This window comes from Lolium rigidum, chromosome 3 (genome assembly GCF_022539505.1).
Source record: "Lolium rigidum isolate FL_2022 chromosome 3, APGP_CSIRO_Lrig_0.1, whole genome shotgun sequence".
In the NCBI taxonomy this organism is placed as follows: Eukaryota; Viridiplantae; Streptophyta; class Magnoliopsida; order Poales; family Poaceae; genus Lolium; species Lolium rigidum.
Genome location: NC_061510.1, coordinates 382,890,860 through 382,909,779, shown reverse-complemented (window position 1 = coordinate 382,909,779; position 18,920 = coordinate 382,890,860). Strand labels below are relative to the sequence as shown.

Sequence of the window (18,920 nt, the reverse complement as noted above, 5' to 3'; positions counted from 1 at the left end):
TCAAACCCATTGTGTTAACACGGGGTAAACCAAAGAATCCAGGCAAGGGAAAGATTCACATCTAGCCTACCCAACTCACCTAGCACTACATGGTCTCGCTAACCATCAGACAAATAGGCAACTTGTGCCTATTCTTGTTTGTCAACAGCAACGAGCACTGGAAATCCAACAAGGATTGCCCAGTGATGCATCCACAAAGTCACAGCTAGCCAACAAGGGTGGGAGCTACCTTAACAGCAAAGAATTGCTGTCAAGGCCACCTCAACCACTTAACCAATTCCAACAAAGAAACCATGCACAGATATCATCACCCAGTAGGGTTCAAAAGGAGGGCTAGGGTACACAACCAAGTGTTGGCATCCATCTAACCCTACCAAACTCAATGAAATGATCATAACTCGCAGAAGCGGTTCACATCAATTATCCATGTGATTAAGCCAAACTAGACGAGATAATTGAAATACACAAGCAACCAGTAATACATACACTTGCTAATGATCTAGAAGATCACTGCAAGCCACAGCAGGTGCTGGGGGTAAGCAAGAGCATGCACCAGCACATGCTTGAGTGCCACACAGGTCAAGTAAAAGCATCAGTGAAACACAAGCCATAGTACAGCAGAAAATCATCAAGCACTGATGATTATATGATCATCAGGGCTTGCCTTAGCATACAAAAGCTTGACAGGGGCAAGCCTGGCATCAATCCATGAATCATATAAATGAAATAGCCACAGTTAAGCAACAGTTATATCACAGACAATTACATAAATCATTTACAATTGTATCCAGAAGCACATCAAATACATGAGGTACCACTGGACCATGACAAACAAGTAAAACACTTCATGCTCATCACTGAATCATACCATCAAGCCAACAGTAATGCTCAGATGAGCAGGTTCATGAGTTAGAGCACAAGAACTAGCCACAACAACACTGGCACTTGCAAATTTGCAATAATAGCCATCTACAGTTAAGCCATTAAATCATACATGATCACACATGAGTGTCAGGCAAGCATAGAAACAAGACAGAGGCACAGGGAAGAACCTAGCAAGAATGGTAAGCACTGGAATGGCCAGGGCAACAATAGCCAAGGCTAGTAGAGGCAGTGGCTTGAACAACATGAGCAGCACAGCAGCACAACAGCACGAGCAGCACAGCAGCACAGCAACACGAGCAGAACAGCGGCGAAGCATCACGGCATGGCCGCACCTCTACGAGGAACGGCAAGCCGGTGACCAAGCTAGACGAAGAAGAGGAAGGGAAGGAGTAGAACAGGCAAAGGAGAAAGAGAGCGAGGAGGTGGCGCACATACCGGGGGCAAGCGGACGAGCGGATGCGGCCATGGCGGCCACGGCGGCGCGCGCCGAGTGCTCGGTAGCACTGGCCAGGCCGGGCCATGCTCCGACAAGCGCCGCAACACCCCACACCACCGTGGCAAGGCCCACGGCGGCGCCATCGCGCCTGGAGCCCAGGAAGCAGCGGGATCGCCACGATCCCGTAACCCTAGCCGCCTCGGAGGAGATCGAAGACGAGCTGGAGCAGCAACCGCTCCAGATCGACGCGGATGAGGATGACCGCCGTCGTGGGGCGCGTCGATTGCGCACCATGGCGGGGGCCAAGTCCGGCGGAGTTCGCCGGAATCGAGCGGCGACGGCGGGGGCGACATGAATCGCCAGAGAGGGGATTAGGGTTAGGGTTCGGACACGCGCGAGAGAGAGAGAGAGAGAGGAGTGAGGCTGGTCGAGCCGGACCAGGTGGGTCGGTCGACCTAACCCCACTGGGTTACACCGACAGGTGGGCCCAGGGGCATTTTTGCCATTTCACAAGTTCTTTAAAAATACAGAAACTTTGAAATTACACAATAAATGTTTCCTAGCTCCAAAAAAATAATTAAAAATATGAAAACCACTCAGTATAAAAAACTCTATCAGAATAAAATATGAGATAGAATTTTTGAAGATAAACAAGAACAAGTTCAAATTTGATGATTAAAATAATCATTTAAATCACATATAGTATTTTCAATAATGAAAATAAGTCCATAAATTCTTTTGGACTTTAAAAACACCTTGACAACATTTCAAGGTTGTATTTTACTTTAAATCAAGTATCCCCAAATTATTCTTAGTATTAACCTCTTACATGAAATAATAACGACATCGGAAGGGGGGAACAAACCCTAAAAATGGAATCATGCATAATTGCTTCCTTAACCATTGCCCTTATCGGACAATGATGCTATTTTTCAGAGACAGAGGACAAGGGTCAGTCCACACCTTCCAACCTGCAAAACTTTGCAGTGTTCGAGCAAGTTCATCACTTGCTCATGTCATTTGAGTATTTCTATCAAATTAATTGCAAAGTACTATGGTTATCACTATTGCATAAAAATCAAAACCACTACTTTCATAACTATGAATATGACTATGTGGTGGGCAATGGAACCATGGATTGTGTTGATATGGTGGAGGTTCCATTGCACGGGTTTATATCCATCTAGGATTAAACAACAAATGTCGCCAGATGATTCTTGTGCCGTAATACCCGTGTTAACCATAAGATCCGGAGTGGGACGGAGTAGTCAAAAGTGTTTCCACCTCTCGTTCATCAACGGATGCGCTTTACCGTAGTACACTTGTAATCCAAGGGGGCAAGCGGTGAGGCTGGGGAGTCCTAAGTCCCCACGGCATTGTCCGTAGTACACTTGTCGCCCGAAGGAGCAAGCGGTGAGGCTGGGGAGTCCGAAGTCCCCACGGTATTGCGGTCTATGATGGGTTGCAGCTACCGGCGTAAGAGTGTATGGTAGAGCCCAGCACTGTCGTCGTGGTCGGGGTCCACCTTGAAATCTACGGGAATAATGGGACCGGCGTGGACCCAGGGTCGGGGCATGCAACAAAGGGTGGGTGTTCGAGGTAGCGGAGGAACATGATTGGCTAGACCTTATACCGGGCCTCACACCGAAGGAAGTGTGGACGGGAAAGCTGCTCGGTTGGCACCAAGGTTAAGATCTCTTATGGGTAAAGAAACACACCTCTGCGAGTGTAAAGAACTGTGACTGTCACTCCTCGTTCGGGATAAGGAACTACGACACGCGGCCGGAAAGGAGCTCCATGAAGTTCTAGTAAACCGGTGAAGGCCGACGGACATAGCTCTTTGAAATAAAAGCAATCTCTTGAAGAAATGTTTACCAAAACTTGCATTGGTATTAGACTTTACGGCCTAATATCGTAGCTAGTGCATTAAACACCTCTTATCTATAATGAACTTGTTGAGTACGCTCGTACTCATACCACTCTTAAATCCCATGCTTAGATTGTCCGAATCGTCCGGAGGAGGACTACGACAACAATGAAGGAGCCGAGATCATCGGCTACGATGAACCGAACCTCTCGGGAGGTGTTGAAGGCATAGAATATCTCATAGTCTACGGATCCGGGAGGCTTCCGGAGGAGAACAAGCCTAGAGATATCCAGATAGTAGCGAGTAACCGAGCAGACCCGAACTCTAGTATGTAGCTGCTCGAGGCAATAAATGTATAGTTTAATGAGACTCTTATATTGTAAGCTAAGTTGGGTTCACCTCGAACCCAGGAGTATTCCTCTGAGGACTCAAGAGGAGCTCCAAGACAATATATGTTTGATGCTTGTAATAATAAGTGAATGAGTTATGGACCCTGCTATGTTCTGTTGTACTACTCTGAGGAATGTAATATTTGCGGAATGGTACTTCGTGAATGTTATATCAATGACTGGCATACTACAACATGCAGTGGTATGCCGGGTCACCACAGGTTGTCTCTCAAATTCCTAATTAAAAATGCAACTTGATTCCTTAGCATTTGTCACCAAATAAAAGAGCCACCTTACTACACATAACCTTACCCCTATGAAGGGGCGGAGCTACATTGGGGCTAACTAGGTCGTGGCCCACCCAGGATTTTGGCACTTCTTCGTTTCTCTTGCTAGCCCGGCCCACCAAGGCTCCCTATGCTGAAAAAAAATCTTGCGCTGCTACATCTAGGCCCTTCTAGAAAAATCGCTGAAACTCCACCACTGCCCCTATGTATCCATGGGAGGCTCCAAACCGCTCACAACCGCCACCATTGCGAGAGGATCACATAGCCACGGATCTCAAGGTCTGCTTCTTCAACTCCAGCCACCTCCTCGGTCTTTTCTTCCTCAACCCTAGTCACCTCCTTGTCCCCTTCCCCGTGGACTTCTTAGTTGGGGCCGGTCGTTCTTGACCACCGACGCATAGGAGCTCTCACTAGGACTAGTCCTTCTTGGTTGCAAAGCGGAGGTGCTCAAATGGGGGTTCTTTCTTGGCAGTCATACAACATGGAGATCACTGCGAAGGAGCTTGGATTAGGGCCGGTCGTCCTCTTTTCAAGAACACGCACAAGAAATGCAGGTCTTCTATATTAAGACAGAGAGGAGAAACTGATTACAAAAGTTAAACACAAGACATCAATCACGGACATTTGTCCCCCAACTCCACGCAGACTCCTAGGGCTGATTCACTCTATCTCTCCTAGCGATTCACATAGCTTAGCTCTCTTCCACTGCTCGAATTCAACTCCGATCTTCCGCCACACCTGCGAAGGCATCGATGCAAACTTATAGCAAAGAAGCAAACCTTCTTCCTTAACTACGTCCACTACCGCATCTTTTCTCAACTCCTGTCAGTTTTACGTCTCAACTAGGGGGCAACATGGCAACATCTGGAAACAATTATGGTTCTGATTGAGCTTACTTTTTTTTGCGACGTATTCAGCTTACATTTTCACTTGCCATCCAAACAACATAATTTTTGAATTGTATCTCATTCAACATCTTCCATGATTTGGTACTGCACCACATTTCAGCGTTTTGAACTTCACGAGTATCTACATCCAAAGGGAGCCTAGAGCAACACACCTGCCACGATGATGTAGCACGTGTTCGATATGACGCGGCGCCACCATGCTTTTGGATGCAAGCTTTTGGTGCCGGAATCGAATCGGTGAGGAACCCAACGTGTCCTCTTTCGGCTCCTAGAGAACCGAAAATGACAGGAACCTAAATTACTGAAAGGGGTCCATGTATGAGAATATTCCACATGCGCGACCAAGAATGGGGCCCGCATGTAAGCGCCCGCCACAAACACACACGCACGCACGCTCGCGGCAATGATGAGTTCAATCAATCCAGTCAGACCACACCTCGCTCGGTCGCTCCCCAGCCGCCACTCCCTCCGGGTCCCCACTACCACTCGGGTAGGGCCCACATGTAAGTGAGCGACGCCCACTCGCGGCTCCCCGTGGTCAGCTCGGTTGCTTCCCGAGACGCTGACCGGCGAGGAAATCGGCCACGGTAGGCACCCAAACACCTTGCGTGCGCGCACCACCCCCGCCATGGCCGCGCCATGACACACACCGCCACCACCCCGCAGCTACCGCTACCTCACACACACCCACTCCGCTCCACCACCTCCCCCATGCTTCCGCGCCGCGCCCTCGCCGTCCTGCTCCTCCTCCCGCTGCTTCTCCTCTCCTCCTTGGCGCTCGCCCAGCCGCAGCCGCAGCCGCTCCATCCCCAGGACCTCGCGGCGCTGCACGGCCTGCGCGCGTCGCTGGGCCTGCGCGCGCGGGACTGGCCCGCCAGAGCTAACCCCTGCACCGCCTGGGCCGGCGTCGCCTGCCGCGCCGGCCGCGTCGCGGGGATCCGCCTCGCGGGGCTCCGCCGCACCCGCGCGGCCGCCCGCGCGCTCGCCTTCGCCGTCGACGCGCTGCGCGGCCTCACGGCGCTCGAGTCCCTCAACGCCTCCGGGTTCCCGCTCCCCGGGCCCATCCCCGCCTGGTTCGGCCGCGGCCTCCCGCCGTCGCTCGCCGTCCTCGACCTCCGCTCCGCCGCCGTCCGTGGCGACCTGCCCCCCGACCTCGGCTCGTCCGGGAGCCTCGCCGCCCTCGTCCTCGCCGGTAACAGCCTCTCCGGCCCGATTCCCGCGTCGGTCTTCGACAGTAAGGCTCTCCGGGTCCTTGATCTTTCCAACAACAATCTCACTGGAGAGCTCCCAGTCGTGTCTGCCTCTGCCGGTGATGGACCCGGGGTTCTGTTCAGCGTCTCGGGGAATTCGCTCTACGGTGCAATTGGCGATGACCTCGAGGTGTCCCTCAAGAAGAGGTTTCGGGTGGTCGATGTGTCCAGCAATTACTTCGGCCTAGTGGCCGGGACTGCTCTTGTGAATGGCTCTGATGGAGCAGTCCATATCGACATGAACTGCTTGACAGGCATGCCAAGCCAGCGCAGCCGTGGTGACTGCGAGGGTTTCTACAAGAGGAATGGATCGCCATTGCCAGACCCACCCACGGGCAAGAAAGGGGTCAAGAGGAAGCATGCACTAGCAGCAGTTCTTGGAGGAGCTGCCGCAGTCGTGGTTGCCCTTTTCCTTGCAGCACTGGTTCTGTGTATGGTGAGGAGAGGGAGAAGGAGGCCGAGAGGAAGAGGGTTGGAGCAGAACGACGACGGCGTCCGCTCTGCCCGCAAGAGCAGCAGCGTGAACCCGATGGTGCTGTCGCCATCCTGGGCAGCTAACAGTCCACCCAAGGGTTTGCCTGCTACTGTGGATGGGTTCACCTACGAGCAGCTGCACCATGTCACGGGCGGCTTCGGAGATGATAACCTTGTTAAGCGTGGGCGCTCTGGGGACATCTACCGTGGTGCCTTAGAGAGCGGCTTAAATGTCGTCGTGAAGAAGACCGACCTGAAGAGCAGTAAGAAGAACATAGTGGAGTTGGGGTTTCTTGGGAAAAAGTCCCATGCGAGGATTGTCCCGTTGCTGGGGCATTTGGTCAAGGATGGCGAGGGATTGCTGGTGTACAAGTACATGGCCAAGGGAGATTTGACAACCGCACTGCACAGGAAGCCAGTGCATCCCGAAGAGGGGTTGTGTTCATTGGATTGGATAACAAGACTGAAGATTGCCATTGGTGTCGCTGAGGCCTTGTGCTTCCTTCACGATGAATGCAGTCCACCATTGGTTCACAGGTATGGTTATGCACCCTGTGCACTATTTTTTTTTTTTTTTGGAGTATGGTAAGTACATCGATTTTATTGCATAATAAACCTGATAGCTATGGTAAGCTAGATTCAGCGTCAACAACATGATAAGAACATGGGAGCTTCAGATGCTATGTAGCTCATCAGGTGATTGAAATTTAATGAAAAAGTTCTACGAGTACTAGAGACCTTAAGTGAAACAGTGACAGAAGGAGAACAATACCTATGTAGGCATTTCGAAATGGGTTCCTTGTTGCAAATCTCATTCAGTGCATTTCGCAGAACCATTGCTGAAAATAAATTATACGTATAAGATTTTTTTAACCAGACATTTAATGGAGAGGACATTTGTTTGCCTACATGTGTTGGCTTCATGTGAACAGCATATAACCTGATTTGCATTTTCTGTGGACCTAGTTGTTTAGGATATTCTTTGTATGAGAAGTAGTTGGCAATATAGTTTTGCATTAAGAAGATGGGAAACAATCAAACAAATTTACAAGGCGCGGTCAAGGATAAGACATGAACAAAAGAAAGAAAACACTCCCTAATTGCAAAACTGCACTTCAGATGTTTAAGGCTGTGTTTGGTAGCAAAATATTTTTGAAGAATTTCAATCGTTCTACAGTTTCTGAAAATACCACAGTTTCAAATACTTTGATGTGTGGTGGCTGTGACTAAAGACTGCAGTATTAATACTTCAGTATGCCCCAAAATGTGCTATTTTTGAAGTATTGGAAAAACAACTCTAGACCTCTTTTTCTGAAACTGAAGTATTGCCAGGCGATACATAAAATACTATGGTTTTGGTTATAACAACTCTGGGCCTAGTTTGGGAACAAAGTTTTTCTAAAACTGAAGTATTACAAAACCATAGTATTTAACTGCCTGGCATAGCAATACTTCAATTTTGGAAAAAAGAGGTCCAGAGTTGTTTTCCCAATACTTCAAAAATAGCACATTTTCAGAGATAATGAAGTATTAATACCACAGTCTTTAGTTACAGCCAAACACATCAAAGTATTTGAAACTGTGGTATTTTGAGAAACTATAGTATTGCTCAAATGCTTCAAAAATACTATGCTACCACATAACTATATGAAAGCCTCGTATTCTCCCTGTCACGGTGTTGCAACTGGCAATTGCCTTAAATCCGATTCTCCAAGTCTGTTGAGGCATGTATGCATATTGCTCGTTTTCTTTGATGTTTGAATAAATGTTAGTACATTTTTAATTGTGTCTGATCCCATCATAATATTTGTAGAGATATCCAAGCAAGCAGTGTGCTTCTTGAAGACAAATTTGAAGTGCGCCTTGGAAGTTTGAGTGAAATTTGCCTTCAACCAAGTGAGGGAAGCAGGAGTTTCTTCTCTAGGGTGTTGAGATCATCAAAGTATGATCTCTATCTCATCGTCTACTCTAATTGGCACTCTATTCTGTAAAAGAAACTTTAGCAGCATAAATGGTTATATTGCGAGGATCTCACTTGCATATACAAAAAACAAATCACGCTTTCAACTAAAAAATAGTTACATATGTAGTTGGCCGATACAGTTTATCCTTAGTTTAATACTCCAAATAAAGTTGATGAACTGGAGGCATCTAAACTTTTTTCTCGCTACATAACTTCTCCAAGAATGTGTTGTTGCACATTTAACTTGACAATTCATCATACATGTTAGTTGTTCCTCATCCCTGTTTCGTAGGAAACAGGTTTCTTGGCAAAAGTTGATTGGTATATTCGATGGAAGAGTGTAGATCAAGATGATAGTGTCCAATACAAGTTAACAGTACTGAATATATCTGATGACAAATAGCTGTTGTTTCCAGTTACAGGAACATTGTGTTAACATATAACTGTCATTTATACCTTTTCTCTATAAAGTAAGGAAGCTTTCACATCATGCCCCCAAAAGAAAGTACTAGTTTACTTTTTTGTTATACAAAAGGGGGTTGTCCTTATGTAAACAAAAACTATGGAAATTCGGTGTATGAGTATATGGCTGACATCTACATTTGTCTCTTTCTTTTTTACAGGTCTCTTGACAAGAATATATCAGGTGTGTAAAGCTTCTGCATAACTTCCCTTTCCGGTAGTTTTGTAGTCTATTACGTCATATGTGCAGTAATTCTGATGAGAATTACTAACCATGTTGTCTAACATTATGGCATGTTTTTCTCACCAACAGGTCCACCTGCTAGCTGCTCATATGATGTTTACTGCTTTGGAAAGGTGCTGCTTGAGATAATCACCGGGAATTTTGGTGCGAGTGGCTCAAGTGACACTGATTCAGAGGATTGGTTGGCAAGCACGTTAGGCTATATTGAAACACATGACAAGGAGAGCATCTCAAATATTGTAGACCCTTTACTTATTGTGGACGAAGACCACCTAGAAGAAGTATGGGCAGTCTCCATTGTGGCGAAGGCATGCTTGAATCCAAAGCCCTCTAGGCGGCCACTTGCTCGGTACATCTTGAAAGCGCTGGAGAACCCGCTAAGGGTGGTCCGGGAAGAGCTCTTCTCGAGCTCCAGTTCACCTCGGATCAGGAGTACCTCATCTCGAAGCTCTTGGCGTTCTGCTTTCCACGGGGACTCGTACCGGTACTCGGAGGTGCAAGTATCAGGGAAAGCACTTACGCGCAAACACTCGGCGGAATTGCACGGAAGCGATGAGGACGAAAACTCGTTCTCGTTCAAGAAGGCTTCACGGGAGATGTTCCCGCGTTCACTAGAGCTGGAAGACAGTGATGTTGTGTAGGATTACCACATATTAGCGATACTTTTTTTTGTTAACCTCAGATATGTATAGTCATCCTCTCATGTGCACATATTGATGTCGTGGTAGTTGCAAAAACTGTGCATACAGGGAGTAGGCTTTCTTCTCTTTCCCCCTTGCCGTTTCAGTTTTCTGTAGCCTGTACTGAGAATAAATGTGATATACAGGGAAATAAACGGCGCTGCAAGTAGCCAATAGTTTTGGTGAGCATACTCATGCGACATTCTGAACTTCTGGATGACACTTCATCACTCGTTCAACGTACCATTAAGTGGACTTAGGTGTAATTTGCGTGCTTTAACTTCAGAAGGGAGTTCATGTCTAGGGAGTCTGGAGCTGATATTGAGCTAAAAAAAGCTTTGCCATCTTGAACTATTCATCATTTTTGATAATAGGTCAAATTTATAACTGGTCATCATGAATTTTCATCGGTCAAATTTAAGGAAAAAAACAAATTGCGTGCTTTAACTTCAAAGAGTTCATGTCTAGGTAGTATGGAGCTGATAATCGGTCAAATTTAAGGAAAAAATAATAATGCAAAAAGAGGTCCTACCGAGACTTGAACTCGGGTTACTGGATTCAGAGTCCAATGTCCTAACCACTAGACCATAGGACCATGTTGTCAGCAAATCCAAAAGAAATTATTTATTCACAGGTATCCCAGTCTATTTGAATGGCCAATCGTTTTATATTTAGTAGTAAACTTTACGTACGTGATTTTCTATAATTAAAAAAAAAGCATCTTACTGTAGATTTCATAACATGAAAGATGTTTTCACAATAATGGATTTTTTTCTATCGCATGGTCAAACAATGTCTTTATCGGCAAGAATCTAGCGAGAAATGGTTTCATTGCAATAACATTACACAAGGATCGTGATGCATAATCAGTAGTGGCTGCCTAATCTGTAACGAGAACTTTCATGCAATGAATATGTTAAGCAAATACGATCGATGTCTTAGGAGGCTGTGATAAATCTATAGGTGCATTTAAAAAAAATTCAGAACACATTACTGCAGAAATACATGATCGAGGTCTTAGGAGGACTGTGAGAAATCTTATCTACATAAAAGTAGACTTGCAATGTTGTCATGACGAATAATTAATTAACTACATGACAAAATAGACAATATAATATTGTCATAGTTTCACATATTTTTAACAAAGTATTCAGACTAAAAATAACGATCAAAATTAGTTGCATGTTAGAGACAGTATATTTCCCTACAAGTTATATTTTAGACGGACTGATGGAGGGACTACTTCATAAATGATTAAACGTTCCAAGAACAGTGTAAGAAGTCATTTTTGGTTCGCTCCCTCTTTTCTAAGAATTTTTTCTAGTCAGCAGTATGAAGAATCTTTGCCGGGAGAGAGGTCTTCGTGGGGCGGGGACCTTGTTCCGCCGGCTGGAGGAGGTCGGCGCCGCCGGTGGCCGGAGATCGAGCGGCAGCGTCCCAGATGCGTGCGGCGGCGGCTGGGTACGAACCCTATCGGGTTCTGTTATGTCTTGTCTGTTTGGTCGGCTCAGGGGCAAGAATAGAAACAAACGGTTCAGTGGCATTTGGTATGTAGCATGGAGATTGGTGGGAGGGAATACCGGAAAAAGAGTTTGGAGTCGGCAGCGGCTTGAAGAAGCACCGAAATAGCAGCTTCCAGTTCGTAGTGTAAAAATTTGGAGGGCTCCAATAAAGTCGCTCCTTGAAGCCGGCCCAAAAAAGGGTGTTTGTTTGGGCTCCAGCACCCTAGATAGATGGGCATAGGATAACCACAACACCTGGCCACCCGCTACCCGGTGACAGAAACTGAGTTCTCTTGTTGGCGTGATGAAATTATCTGGAAGTGTCCAGCAGGTTCAGCCTGCAATGATGGGATGCAAAGGTAGAGAATCCAAACATTCTGGGCCGTTAGATTTAATGAGCTCGCGTATGATGAGCGGCAGATAGCAGCCTCAACACATGAATCAACAGCTTCAATTACTTCAAATATTCATTGGCAGGAAAGCTGCAAAACTTGGTGCTAGATTCAAATTCAAACCTTCCTATATTATATAGTGGTATAGATTTATACTATAGTGATTTGCTTTTATGTTTCTGCTTATCAAAATCTTCTGTATAAGTTAATGGTCTGCAAACTCTATGGGGATGTACAAACATGCCATAGTACGGTGGAGGCACAGTAGTTGACATTTTTGCGCAAGACTTCCTGATACAAATGGGCAACATTGCCCCATCCTTTGGAGAGTGGCTAAACTAAGACAGAGCAATACGTAGCCTTTTATTTTAAAACATTCAAAAAACTCATAATTCAAAGTTTACAAAAAAAATTGAAGAAAATCGTAGAGATAGTCAACGATGAATACTACAAATACGTAAAATCTCAATACAAACTAATTTATATTCTACGTCGGAAAAGAAAAAATATTCACTTTAAAATTTGCTAGATTTTATATTTTTATGTAACCTAGAATATAAAGTGGTTCACATTGAGATTTTGCATTTATGTAGTAGATACCAGTGGCTATCATGGGTGGAGTCAGAAATTTAGGATAGAGGGATCCAAATGGACCAAATAATGTTAGGAGGGGCCAAATTGGACTCGAACCATTAATTTTCTCCGTAATGGGAGTGTCATCCAAAAGAGTGGTGGTAGAGGAGTTAGGGGTTGTACTGGATTTTATGAATTGCATCATCATTTCGGGTAATTCTTGCATTTGACTATGGTGTTCAAGGAGTATATATATATATGTGGATCACTCCAATCCCTTGATGTCCTCCATGGTAGCCGTTTCCTTATGATCACTAACCTCTTCCTCTTCGTTGCCCATATTCTCTTAGGCGGTAAAGCTCGAAAATGAGTTGATGCTCTGATACCGATTGAAAGGATCGTATGGGAACCTACAGGGGGAGGGGGTTTATAACTCGTCTCAACAATATAGCCATTGGCCCCTGCGCAGGTTTGCATATTCCGGCCAATAGGGCTGGATAATCCAACCTCCCACAAATAATCTAGCCCACCAGGAATATCCGGGCGGCCCAATTTATCCGGCCCCCAAAAATCCGGTGACACTAGAGACCCACGTGAAATGGGCGGACTTGGGTCCATAGACGTTTTCCAGGGGCGGTTTTTTTTGCCAGAAATCAGGGGGAGACCATTCACACGTGCGGATATTCCGGCCTTGGAATTATCAGCCAACACAAAAAATGGTAACGAGTAAATCGTTGTTTGTTCTCCTACCTTTCCGGTGACGGATTTTCTAGATGGACATGATCCAACTTCAGAGAGCACTATCATCACTACGGAACACCGTCTTCATGTAAATCTTCTTTTCACATATTGAGAGGTTAACCGTCTTGTGCTATTGAATCAATAAACCCTACACAGCTGAAAGGATCGTATGCCGCACCTAGAGGGGGCGGGGTGATTAGGTGCTACCCAATTTTTATTTCTTTTCAATTTAGGCTTGACACAAAGGTAAATTCTCTAGATATTCAACTATGTGAATTTACCTATAAGACAAGATATACAACTAAGCAAGATATAGCTAGACAAGATATAATAGAGCTAATAAGGATAGAGGTAACCGAGAGTGTAGCACGCGGAGACACATAGATGATTCCCGTAGTTCCTTCCTTTTGAGGGGAAGTACGTCTACGTTTGGAGGAGTATGGTCACCACAAAGGCCAGACCAACGCCACAAATACCTCACTCAGGTCTCCTGTGAGCAACGCCATAAAAACCTAGCCCACTTCCACTAAGGGATTTCCTCGAGGCGGAAACCGGGCCTTTACAAGGTTCTTGGGGCACACATCCACAACTGAATCGGGGGTTCCCAATAGTTGTAACAAAACACAACAACAATAATAAGAACAAATCAGCCACAATCAACTAGGGTTTCCAAATGGAACACTAGCAAAGGGGCCCCTCAATCAAATGAGGGGGAAATGTAAATCGCTTCGGTGAAGATGTAGATCGGGGTCTTCTTCTTCGATCCTCAAAAGATCAAGAGCTTTGGATGGTTGGAGGAGGAGATCTAGTGAATCTTGTATTTCTTGAAGTGGCTCTAATGGTGGATGAACTTGGGCAAGAATGAGCAATTTGAGCTGGAAGAAGAAGGGGGTATTTATACCCCCCACCCATTGTAGCCGTTGCAGAAATTTGGGGGCGAATATTCTGGTTTAAGTTGGGGCCGGAATTCCCCCCACCCCGCGCCGGAATTTCCGCCCCTTCGACACAAATGTCCGGTCAAATTTCCGGGGGGTGTCCAGGGTACCCGGACCTTCAGGTCCTTAGCGAAAATTTGGGGGCCGGAAATTCTTTCCGGGCCGGAATTTCCGGCCGGAAATTCTAGAAATCCTTCCTCCTTCTTCCTTTTCATCCACATCTTTTCCCTTTGAATACTCCTTACTTCAAGCTATATAATGTAGATCTTTTATGCACACTAAGCCACATTAGATCATCACATATGTTTTCATCAAACACACAAAACATAATTATGAGAGATGTTCTTTCAACAACTTAGCACACGGTTAAACAATCGATAGTGTTGTTAACAAAAACATAAAACTAACTTAGGAGACGAAATGCTCTTTCACACGTTACCAGTAGTTAATACCGTTGGCACATTAACAGTATAGGGCGGGGGCCTGCGACCAGTAATAGATATTCACACATTACCAATAGCCATTTTCCTACTAATATATGTTGTACTCATTTTTTAGCAATGTCTTATGTGTTGCAACCTATGTTACTACTGGTAATGACTAATTTATTTTTAGAGTTTAGTTTAGAATGTTCTATGCTTTATATGAAAATGCTTGGATTGTATTATGGTGTTTTAGTTTACAATTCCTATGTTTTATTGTGCGGATACTTGACATATATAGTGATATGTTTTAATTTGTGAATGCTTGACATAGTCTCCCATGTTTTATTTTGGAAATGATTGACAACAAGTTTGACATAGTGTTATGTTCTATGTTTAATCAATCTTCAAGTTTTATATGATCATGCAACAAAAAGTGGTCCCCTGCACCCGCAGCGGTTACAAGTTAGCATAGTGCCCCCCACAAATGCAAAACTAGGATGGTATGTTTCCAAGTTACCAAGAGTAGCATTGAGCCTTGAAACGGCAAGCCATGCCCAACATGTTGTGCTTGAGTTCTTCAAATATACTCATTTCATACCAATGAACAAGATCTTTTTTTAAGAAGTCAAGCTAACTAAAGTTTGATTAAATTTTTAGAAAAAGCTATCAAGAAGTATGATATTATATAGATATCATATGAAAATATATTTCATGATATATCTAATATGTTGATTTGGAATTGTACATATTAATGATTTTTTCTAAAAATTTGGTCACACTTTACATAGTTTAATTTTTGAAAAAATATAAACCTTATTCATCGGAACGGAGATAGTATATATATGTAGTTGCACCTAAAATTAGTATTTCTAACCATTTTCTTATGTTTTTTCTCAGACTATCTCCTGCAACCCAAGGCGTGACTTCCTGGACCAGACGCATGGAGGCAATTCATCACCAAGGAACCTTTGAGGTGACCCTGCTCCTGCGAAATAGTGCCCACCAAGATAGTGATATGTTATCTAGTGTCAACCGTTAACACAGTATGCTACTATGTCTAGTCAAATTCAGTAATGGCGGCTTCTCGATGATGTTATCTTCTCTGTATTATTCCTGTCATGAGACTAAACTTGGCACCCAGTTCTTACCACTCATGTTGATCCCAATAACATGGGTTGAAAACTTGAAACACATTTAGGCTGCCACACATTTGGGATTGGAGATTTAATTAAATTTTAAAATGTTAGATGGGTCAATAGGGCCATTATTTCAACAGTTTTAACATGGAAATGAATGGTGACTCCACCCATGGTTTGATGGCATTCTCGAAATGAGGATTAATTTGATGGCATTCCTGGGACACGAGCAAATGAGCATCGTTGTTTGATGGCACCAAGACACCACGGACAAGTAGTTAACATTACTAATCAAAGATGGCAATCTTAATTACTGTACCAGCATTAGATGGCAGTGGTGCTTGACCCGCATGCATCTTGAATCACAGTTCCTCTCGGCTGGTGGTGGGTCGGAGCGAGCATACCCTCGCCTCTGGAAACACCTTCCCGGGCTGGCATGAGTACTCTCTTCCGTTACTCAGCGCGCAGTGCGAGTCATCGGAGCAGACACAAAGACCTTCAATGGCGCAGCCCCTTCCAACGATGTTGGGGCTCCCGTTGATCCCAAGCACCTGGTCGCTCCACTCGCTGGAGAAGATTCCATCCGGGTCGTACCTGGCCTTCACTTTGAGGAATTCGGCGGCCTTGGGGTACTTGGCGATGACGCCGTGGAAGACGAAGTTGCGGTTCTTGCCCCAGTGCGGGATGGCGTCGTACTTGTTCAGCGCGAGCTGCTCGATCTCGTCGATCACGTCCGCATGCGACCGCGGCTCGCCCTCCGTGAAGCTGCGGTAGTACGAGATGTCAAAGTCGAGGGAGTCGTCGGACTTGCCGAGGTACGCGGAGGAGGCCCTCACGTAGCGAAGCAGCACACCAAGCTTGAAGTCCAGGCCGCAGAAGGCGCGCGGATTGAGGTCGCGGAGCTTCTGCACCTCGGCGATGTACGCAGGCGCCCTGGAGACGGCGATGCTGAAGCCTGAATTGTAGAAGAAAGTGGCCCGACTGCGTGGATCCCATATGCAGGGGAGGTCCTCCGAGCTGCCGATGCAGGTGCCGGACGCCTGTATGCGGTTCTGGAATCCCACCACTGGGTTGCGTGGGTAACCCATGAAGAAGGAGCCCTTCTTGCTGTTGGTGAAGCCGTACCCCTGCAGCTCGAACAGCTTCGATACCACCCTCGCCGCCAGGCACCGGGTGAATTCACTGGCGTTCTCCACGTACTCCTCCAATGATCTGACGGCGCTGAGCACGAGCTTTGAGCTGCCGCTGAAGGCGGAGTTGTCGTTGAGGCCGTTGCCCGGTGTAGAGGCGGGGACACGGTCGTCCCTGCGGTAGATGACCTTGCGCTGCCACGGCAACCACGTCATGTCGCCGAACTCGTGCAGATCGCCCCAGACGGCCACCTGCGCCGCGAAATCCGTGTCGTCGCGCTTCTCCAACGTCACCGACCGCTTGAACATCGGCTGCAACTTAAGCGTAACCTGCACATGGCCGATCGAGATATTAGCCTTGCCGACCAATTGATCTCATCTTGAACTCGATCCAAAGCAATTATTCGAGCTAAGAATCTAAGATGCATCCATGGTTGAACAGCAAGTAGTACTACGGAGTACCTGGGAGACGACGCCAAGGACACCGAGGGACACCTTGACCGCGTCGAGGTCGGGGTCGTCGACGCCGAGCTGCCTCACAACGGCGAAGCCCTGGCTCGCCGGCGCCGGCGTCACGATCCTCATTCCGACCACGTACTCGTGCACGGCGCTTCCCTTGCCCCACAACGAGCTCCCGTGCGCACCCGTCGCCAGGAGTCCGCCGATGGTGATGCCGTGCCAGTAGGGCGAGTTCGGCAGCGCGAGCCCAGCCGCGGCAGCGTCCTGGATCAGGTCCTTGAGCACCATGCCGCTCTCCACCGTCATCAGGCCGCTGGCGGTGTCAATGCTCACCGTCCGGTTGAGCCGCTCCGTGCTGATGATCGTGCCGTCGCGGCCGCCGGGACAGGCCAGCTTGGGGAAACTGTGGGAGTGCTTGGTGGCCGCCTTGACCTTGCGATTGGCCGCGGCAGCGGCTGCCACAGCTGCGACGAGCTCCTGCTCAGTGCCTGGGAAGATGGCGTTGGCCGCGCGGCAGATGCTGCGGTCAGGGAAGGAGCCGTACGCGTTGGTCAAGGTGCAGTTGGACGTGCCATGGGCGCAGGCCACTGGCTCAGGCGACGGGCTTGACATGGCCACTCCGAGGAGAAGACCGAGGAGGAGAACCACGAGCACCTTTCCACTTCTCATTGCTCTTCTTCGCAGCGCCACCTCAAGTTTCTCTAGTAGAAGGTGAGAAAGAATGTATAGTGACCGTGGCGATCGAGGCCCAGCCTTTGAGACGAGCAAGAGCTTGCCATAGCTTAAACTTGCTCAAGCTCCAGGATTGCAAAGTCAATGAATGGTCCCCCGCGCGAATCGTCGAAGAGCCTTGTTCTTTTTAATCTGCAACTTGTTTTCTGCCTGCCAACTGTACGAGGAGTAAATTTCTAATGAAAGTCCACCGGCTTGTGTATGTACGCTCATCTCATATGAACATGTGCACGCACATCTGTGAGCATCTTCGAGAAATTGACTCGGTGGATTTTGAAATTGATAAATTTCACTACAGCGGTCTTGCTGTCGGCAGAAACATTGTCTCTTGCTCAAAGAATATCCGTCATTTTATAAGACACTAAAGCTTTAAACCTGAAGTTTAATCCTTGATAAGTTGGGTATATCGCTTCCATCCTAATCAATCGAATCATACGTTGGCTCTCGTTGATTTTTCGTTGGTGTATTTAAACATGCATAAGACCATTCAATGTGCACACAACCAGGTTGGAACCGTGTTACCCTCTCCGTTCTCAAATAATTTGTCCCCAAATATGTACATCAAGATTCAAGCAATTAGTTCCTTGTAATCACTTTGTAACTCCATCCTCCAATCATCGTTTCTCTCCTCCATCTCAATCATCAGTCATCATTCCTCTCTTTCAATTAATAGAGTGAAGACTCATACTACTAAAAGATAAGAGAGAACTAAATTGTCTCCTATTTCTAGAAATACAATTATTGGTAGATAGAGATAGTATGTAGGATTTGTATATCCATCGCAATCCCACTAAAGATTACGTGATCGGATCGCATTCTGTAGATTAATCTTCTCTATCAGTTTTCTATCGAAAAACAAAACAAAATGCCTAAGTGTATCTTCACTTGCTCCCGCGAGAGCCTTCGAGGACCCTTTTTTTTCTTGCCGGCGCTGCCTTTTTCTCCCACTCGTCTCCTAAGAGCCTAATTTTCGCCGGATTGAACCTTTTATTCGCTCGGCGATCCCAGGACAAACCCAACGAGCTGGGGGCGTTCGGGGGCTCCAACAGA

At 46.5% G+C, this 18,920-nt stretch overlaps 2 protein-coding genes and 1 non-coding gene across 4 annotated transcripts; 1 reads left to right on the top strand and 2 right to left on the bottom strand.

Moving 5' to 3' along the window:
- The first annotated feature begins 5,373 nt into the window (after nt 1–5,373).
- LOC124704422 (probable LRR receptor-like serine/threonine-protein kinase At2g16250) lies at nt 5,374–10,034 on the top strand. Its single transcript, XM_047236677.1, has 4 exons — nt 5,374–7,033; nt 8,310–8,438; nt 9,083–9,105; nt 9,235–10,034. The coding sequence occupies exons 1-4, from the start codon at nt 5,412–5,414 to the stop codon at nt 9,804–9,806; spliced, it is 2,346 nt and encodes a 781-aa protein (XP_047092633.1). The 5' UTR covers nt 5,374–5,411; the 3' UTR covers nt 9,807–10,034.
- A 334-nt stretch (nt 10,035–10,368) lies between these two features.
- Nucleotides 10,369–10,440, bottom strand: TRNAQ-CUG. Its single transcript has one exon. It is a non-coding gene; the product is annotated as a tRNA-Gln (tRNA).
- A 4,753-nt stretch (nt 10,441–15,193) lies between these two features.
- Nucleotides 15,194–18,171, bottom strand: LOC124700701 (L-gulonolactone oxidase 2-like). 2 transcript variants are annotated; one of them, XM_047232787.1, is made up of 3 exons: nt 17,142–18,171; nt 15,869–17,009; nt 15,194–15,398 (listed from the first exon to the last, which is right to left on the bottom strand). In XM_047232787.1, exons 1-2 carry the CDS (start codon nt 17,805–17,807, stop codon nt 15,912–15,914), a joined length of 1,764 nt encoding a protein of 587 aa, XP_047088743.1. In that variant the 5' UTR covers nt 17,808–18,171; the 3' UTR covers nt 15,194–15,398; nt 15,869–15,911. The 2 variants fall into 2 exon arrangements, with proteins under 2 accessions (XP_047088743.1, XP_047088742.1); XM_047232786.1 differs by lacking the exon at nt 15,194–15,398 and having other exon boundaries at nt 15,784–17,009.
- Between the last annotated feature and the right edge of the window lie 749 nt (nt 18,172–18,920).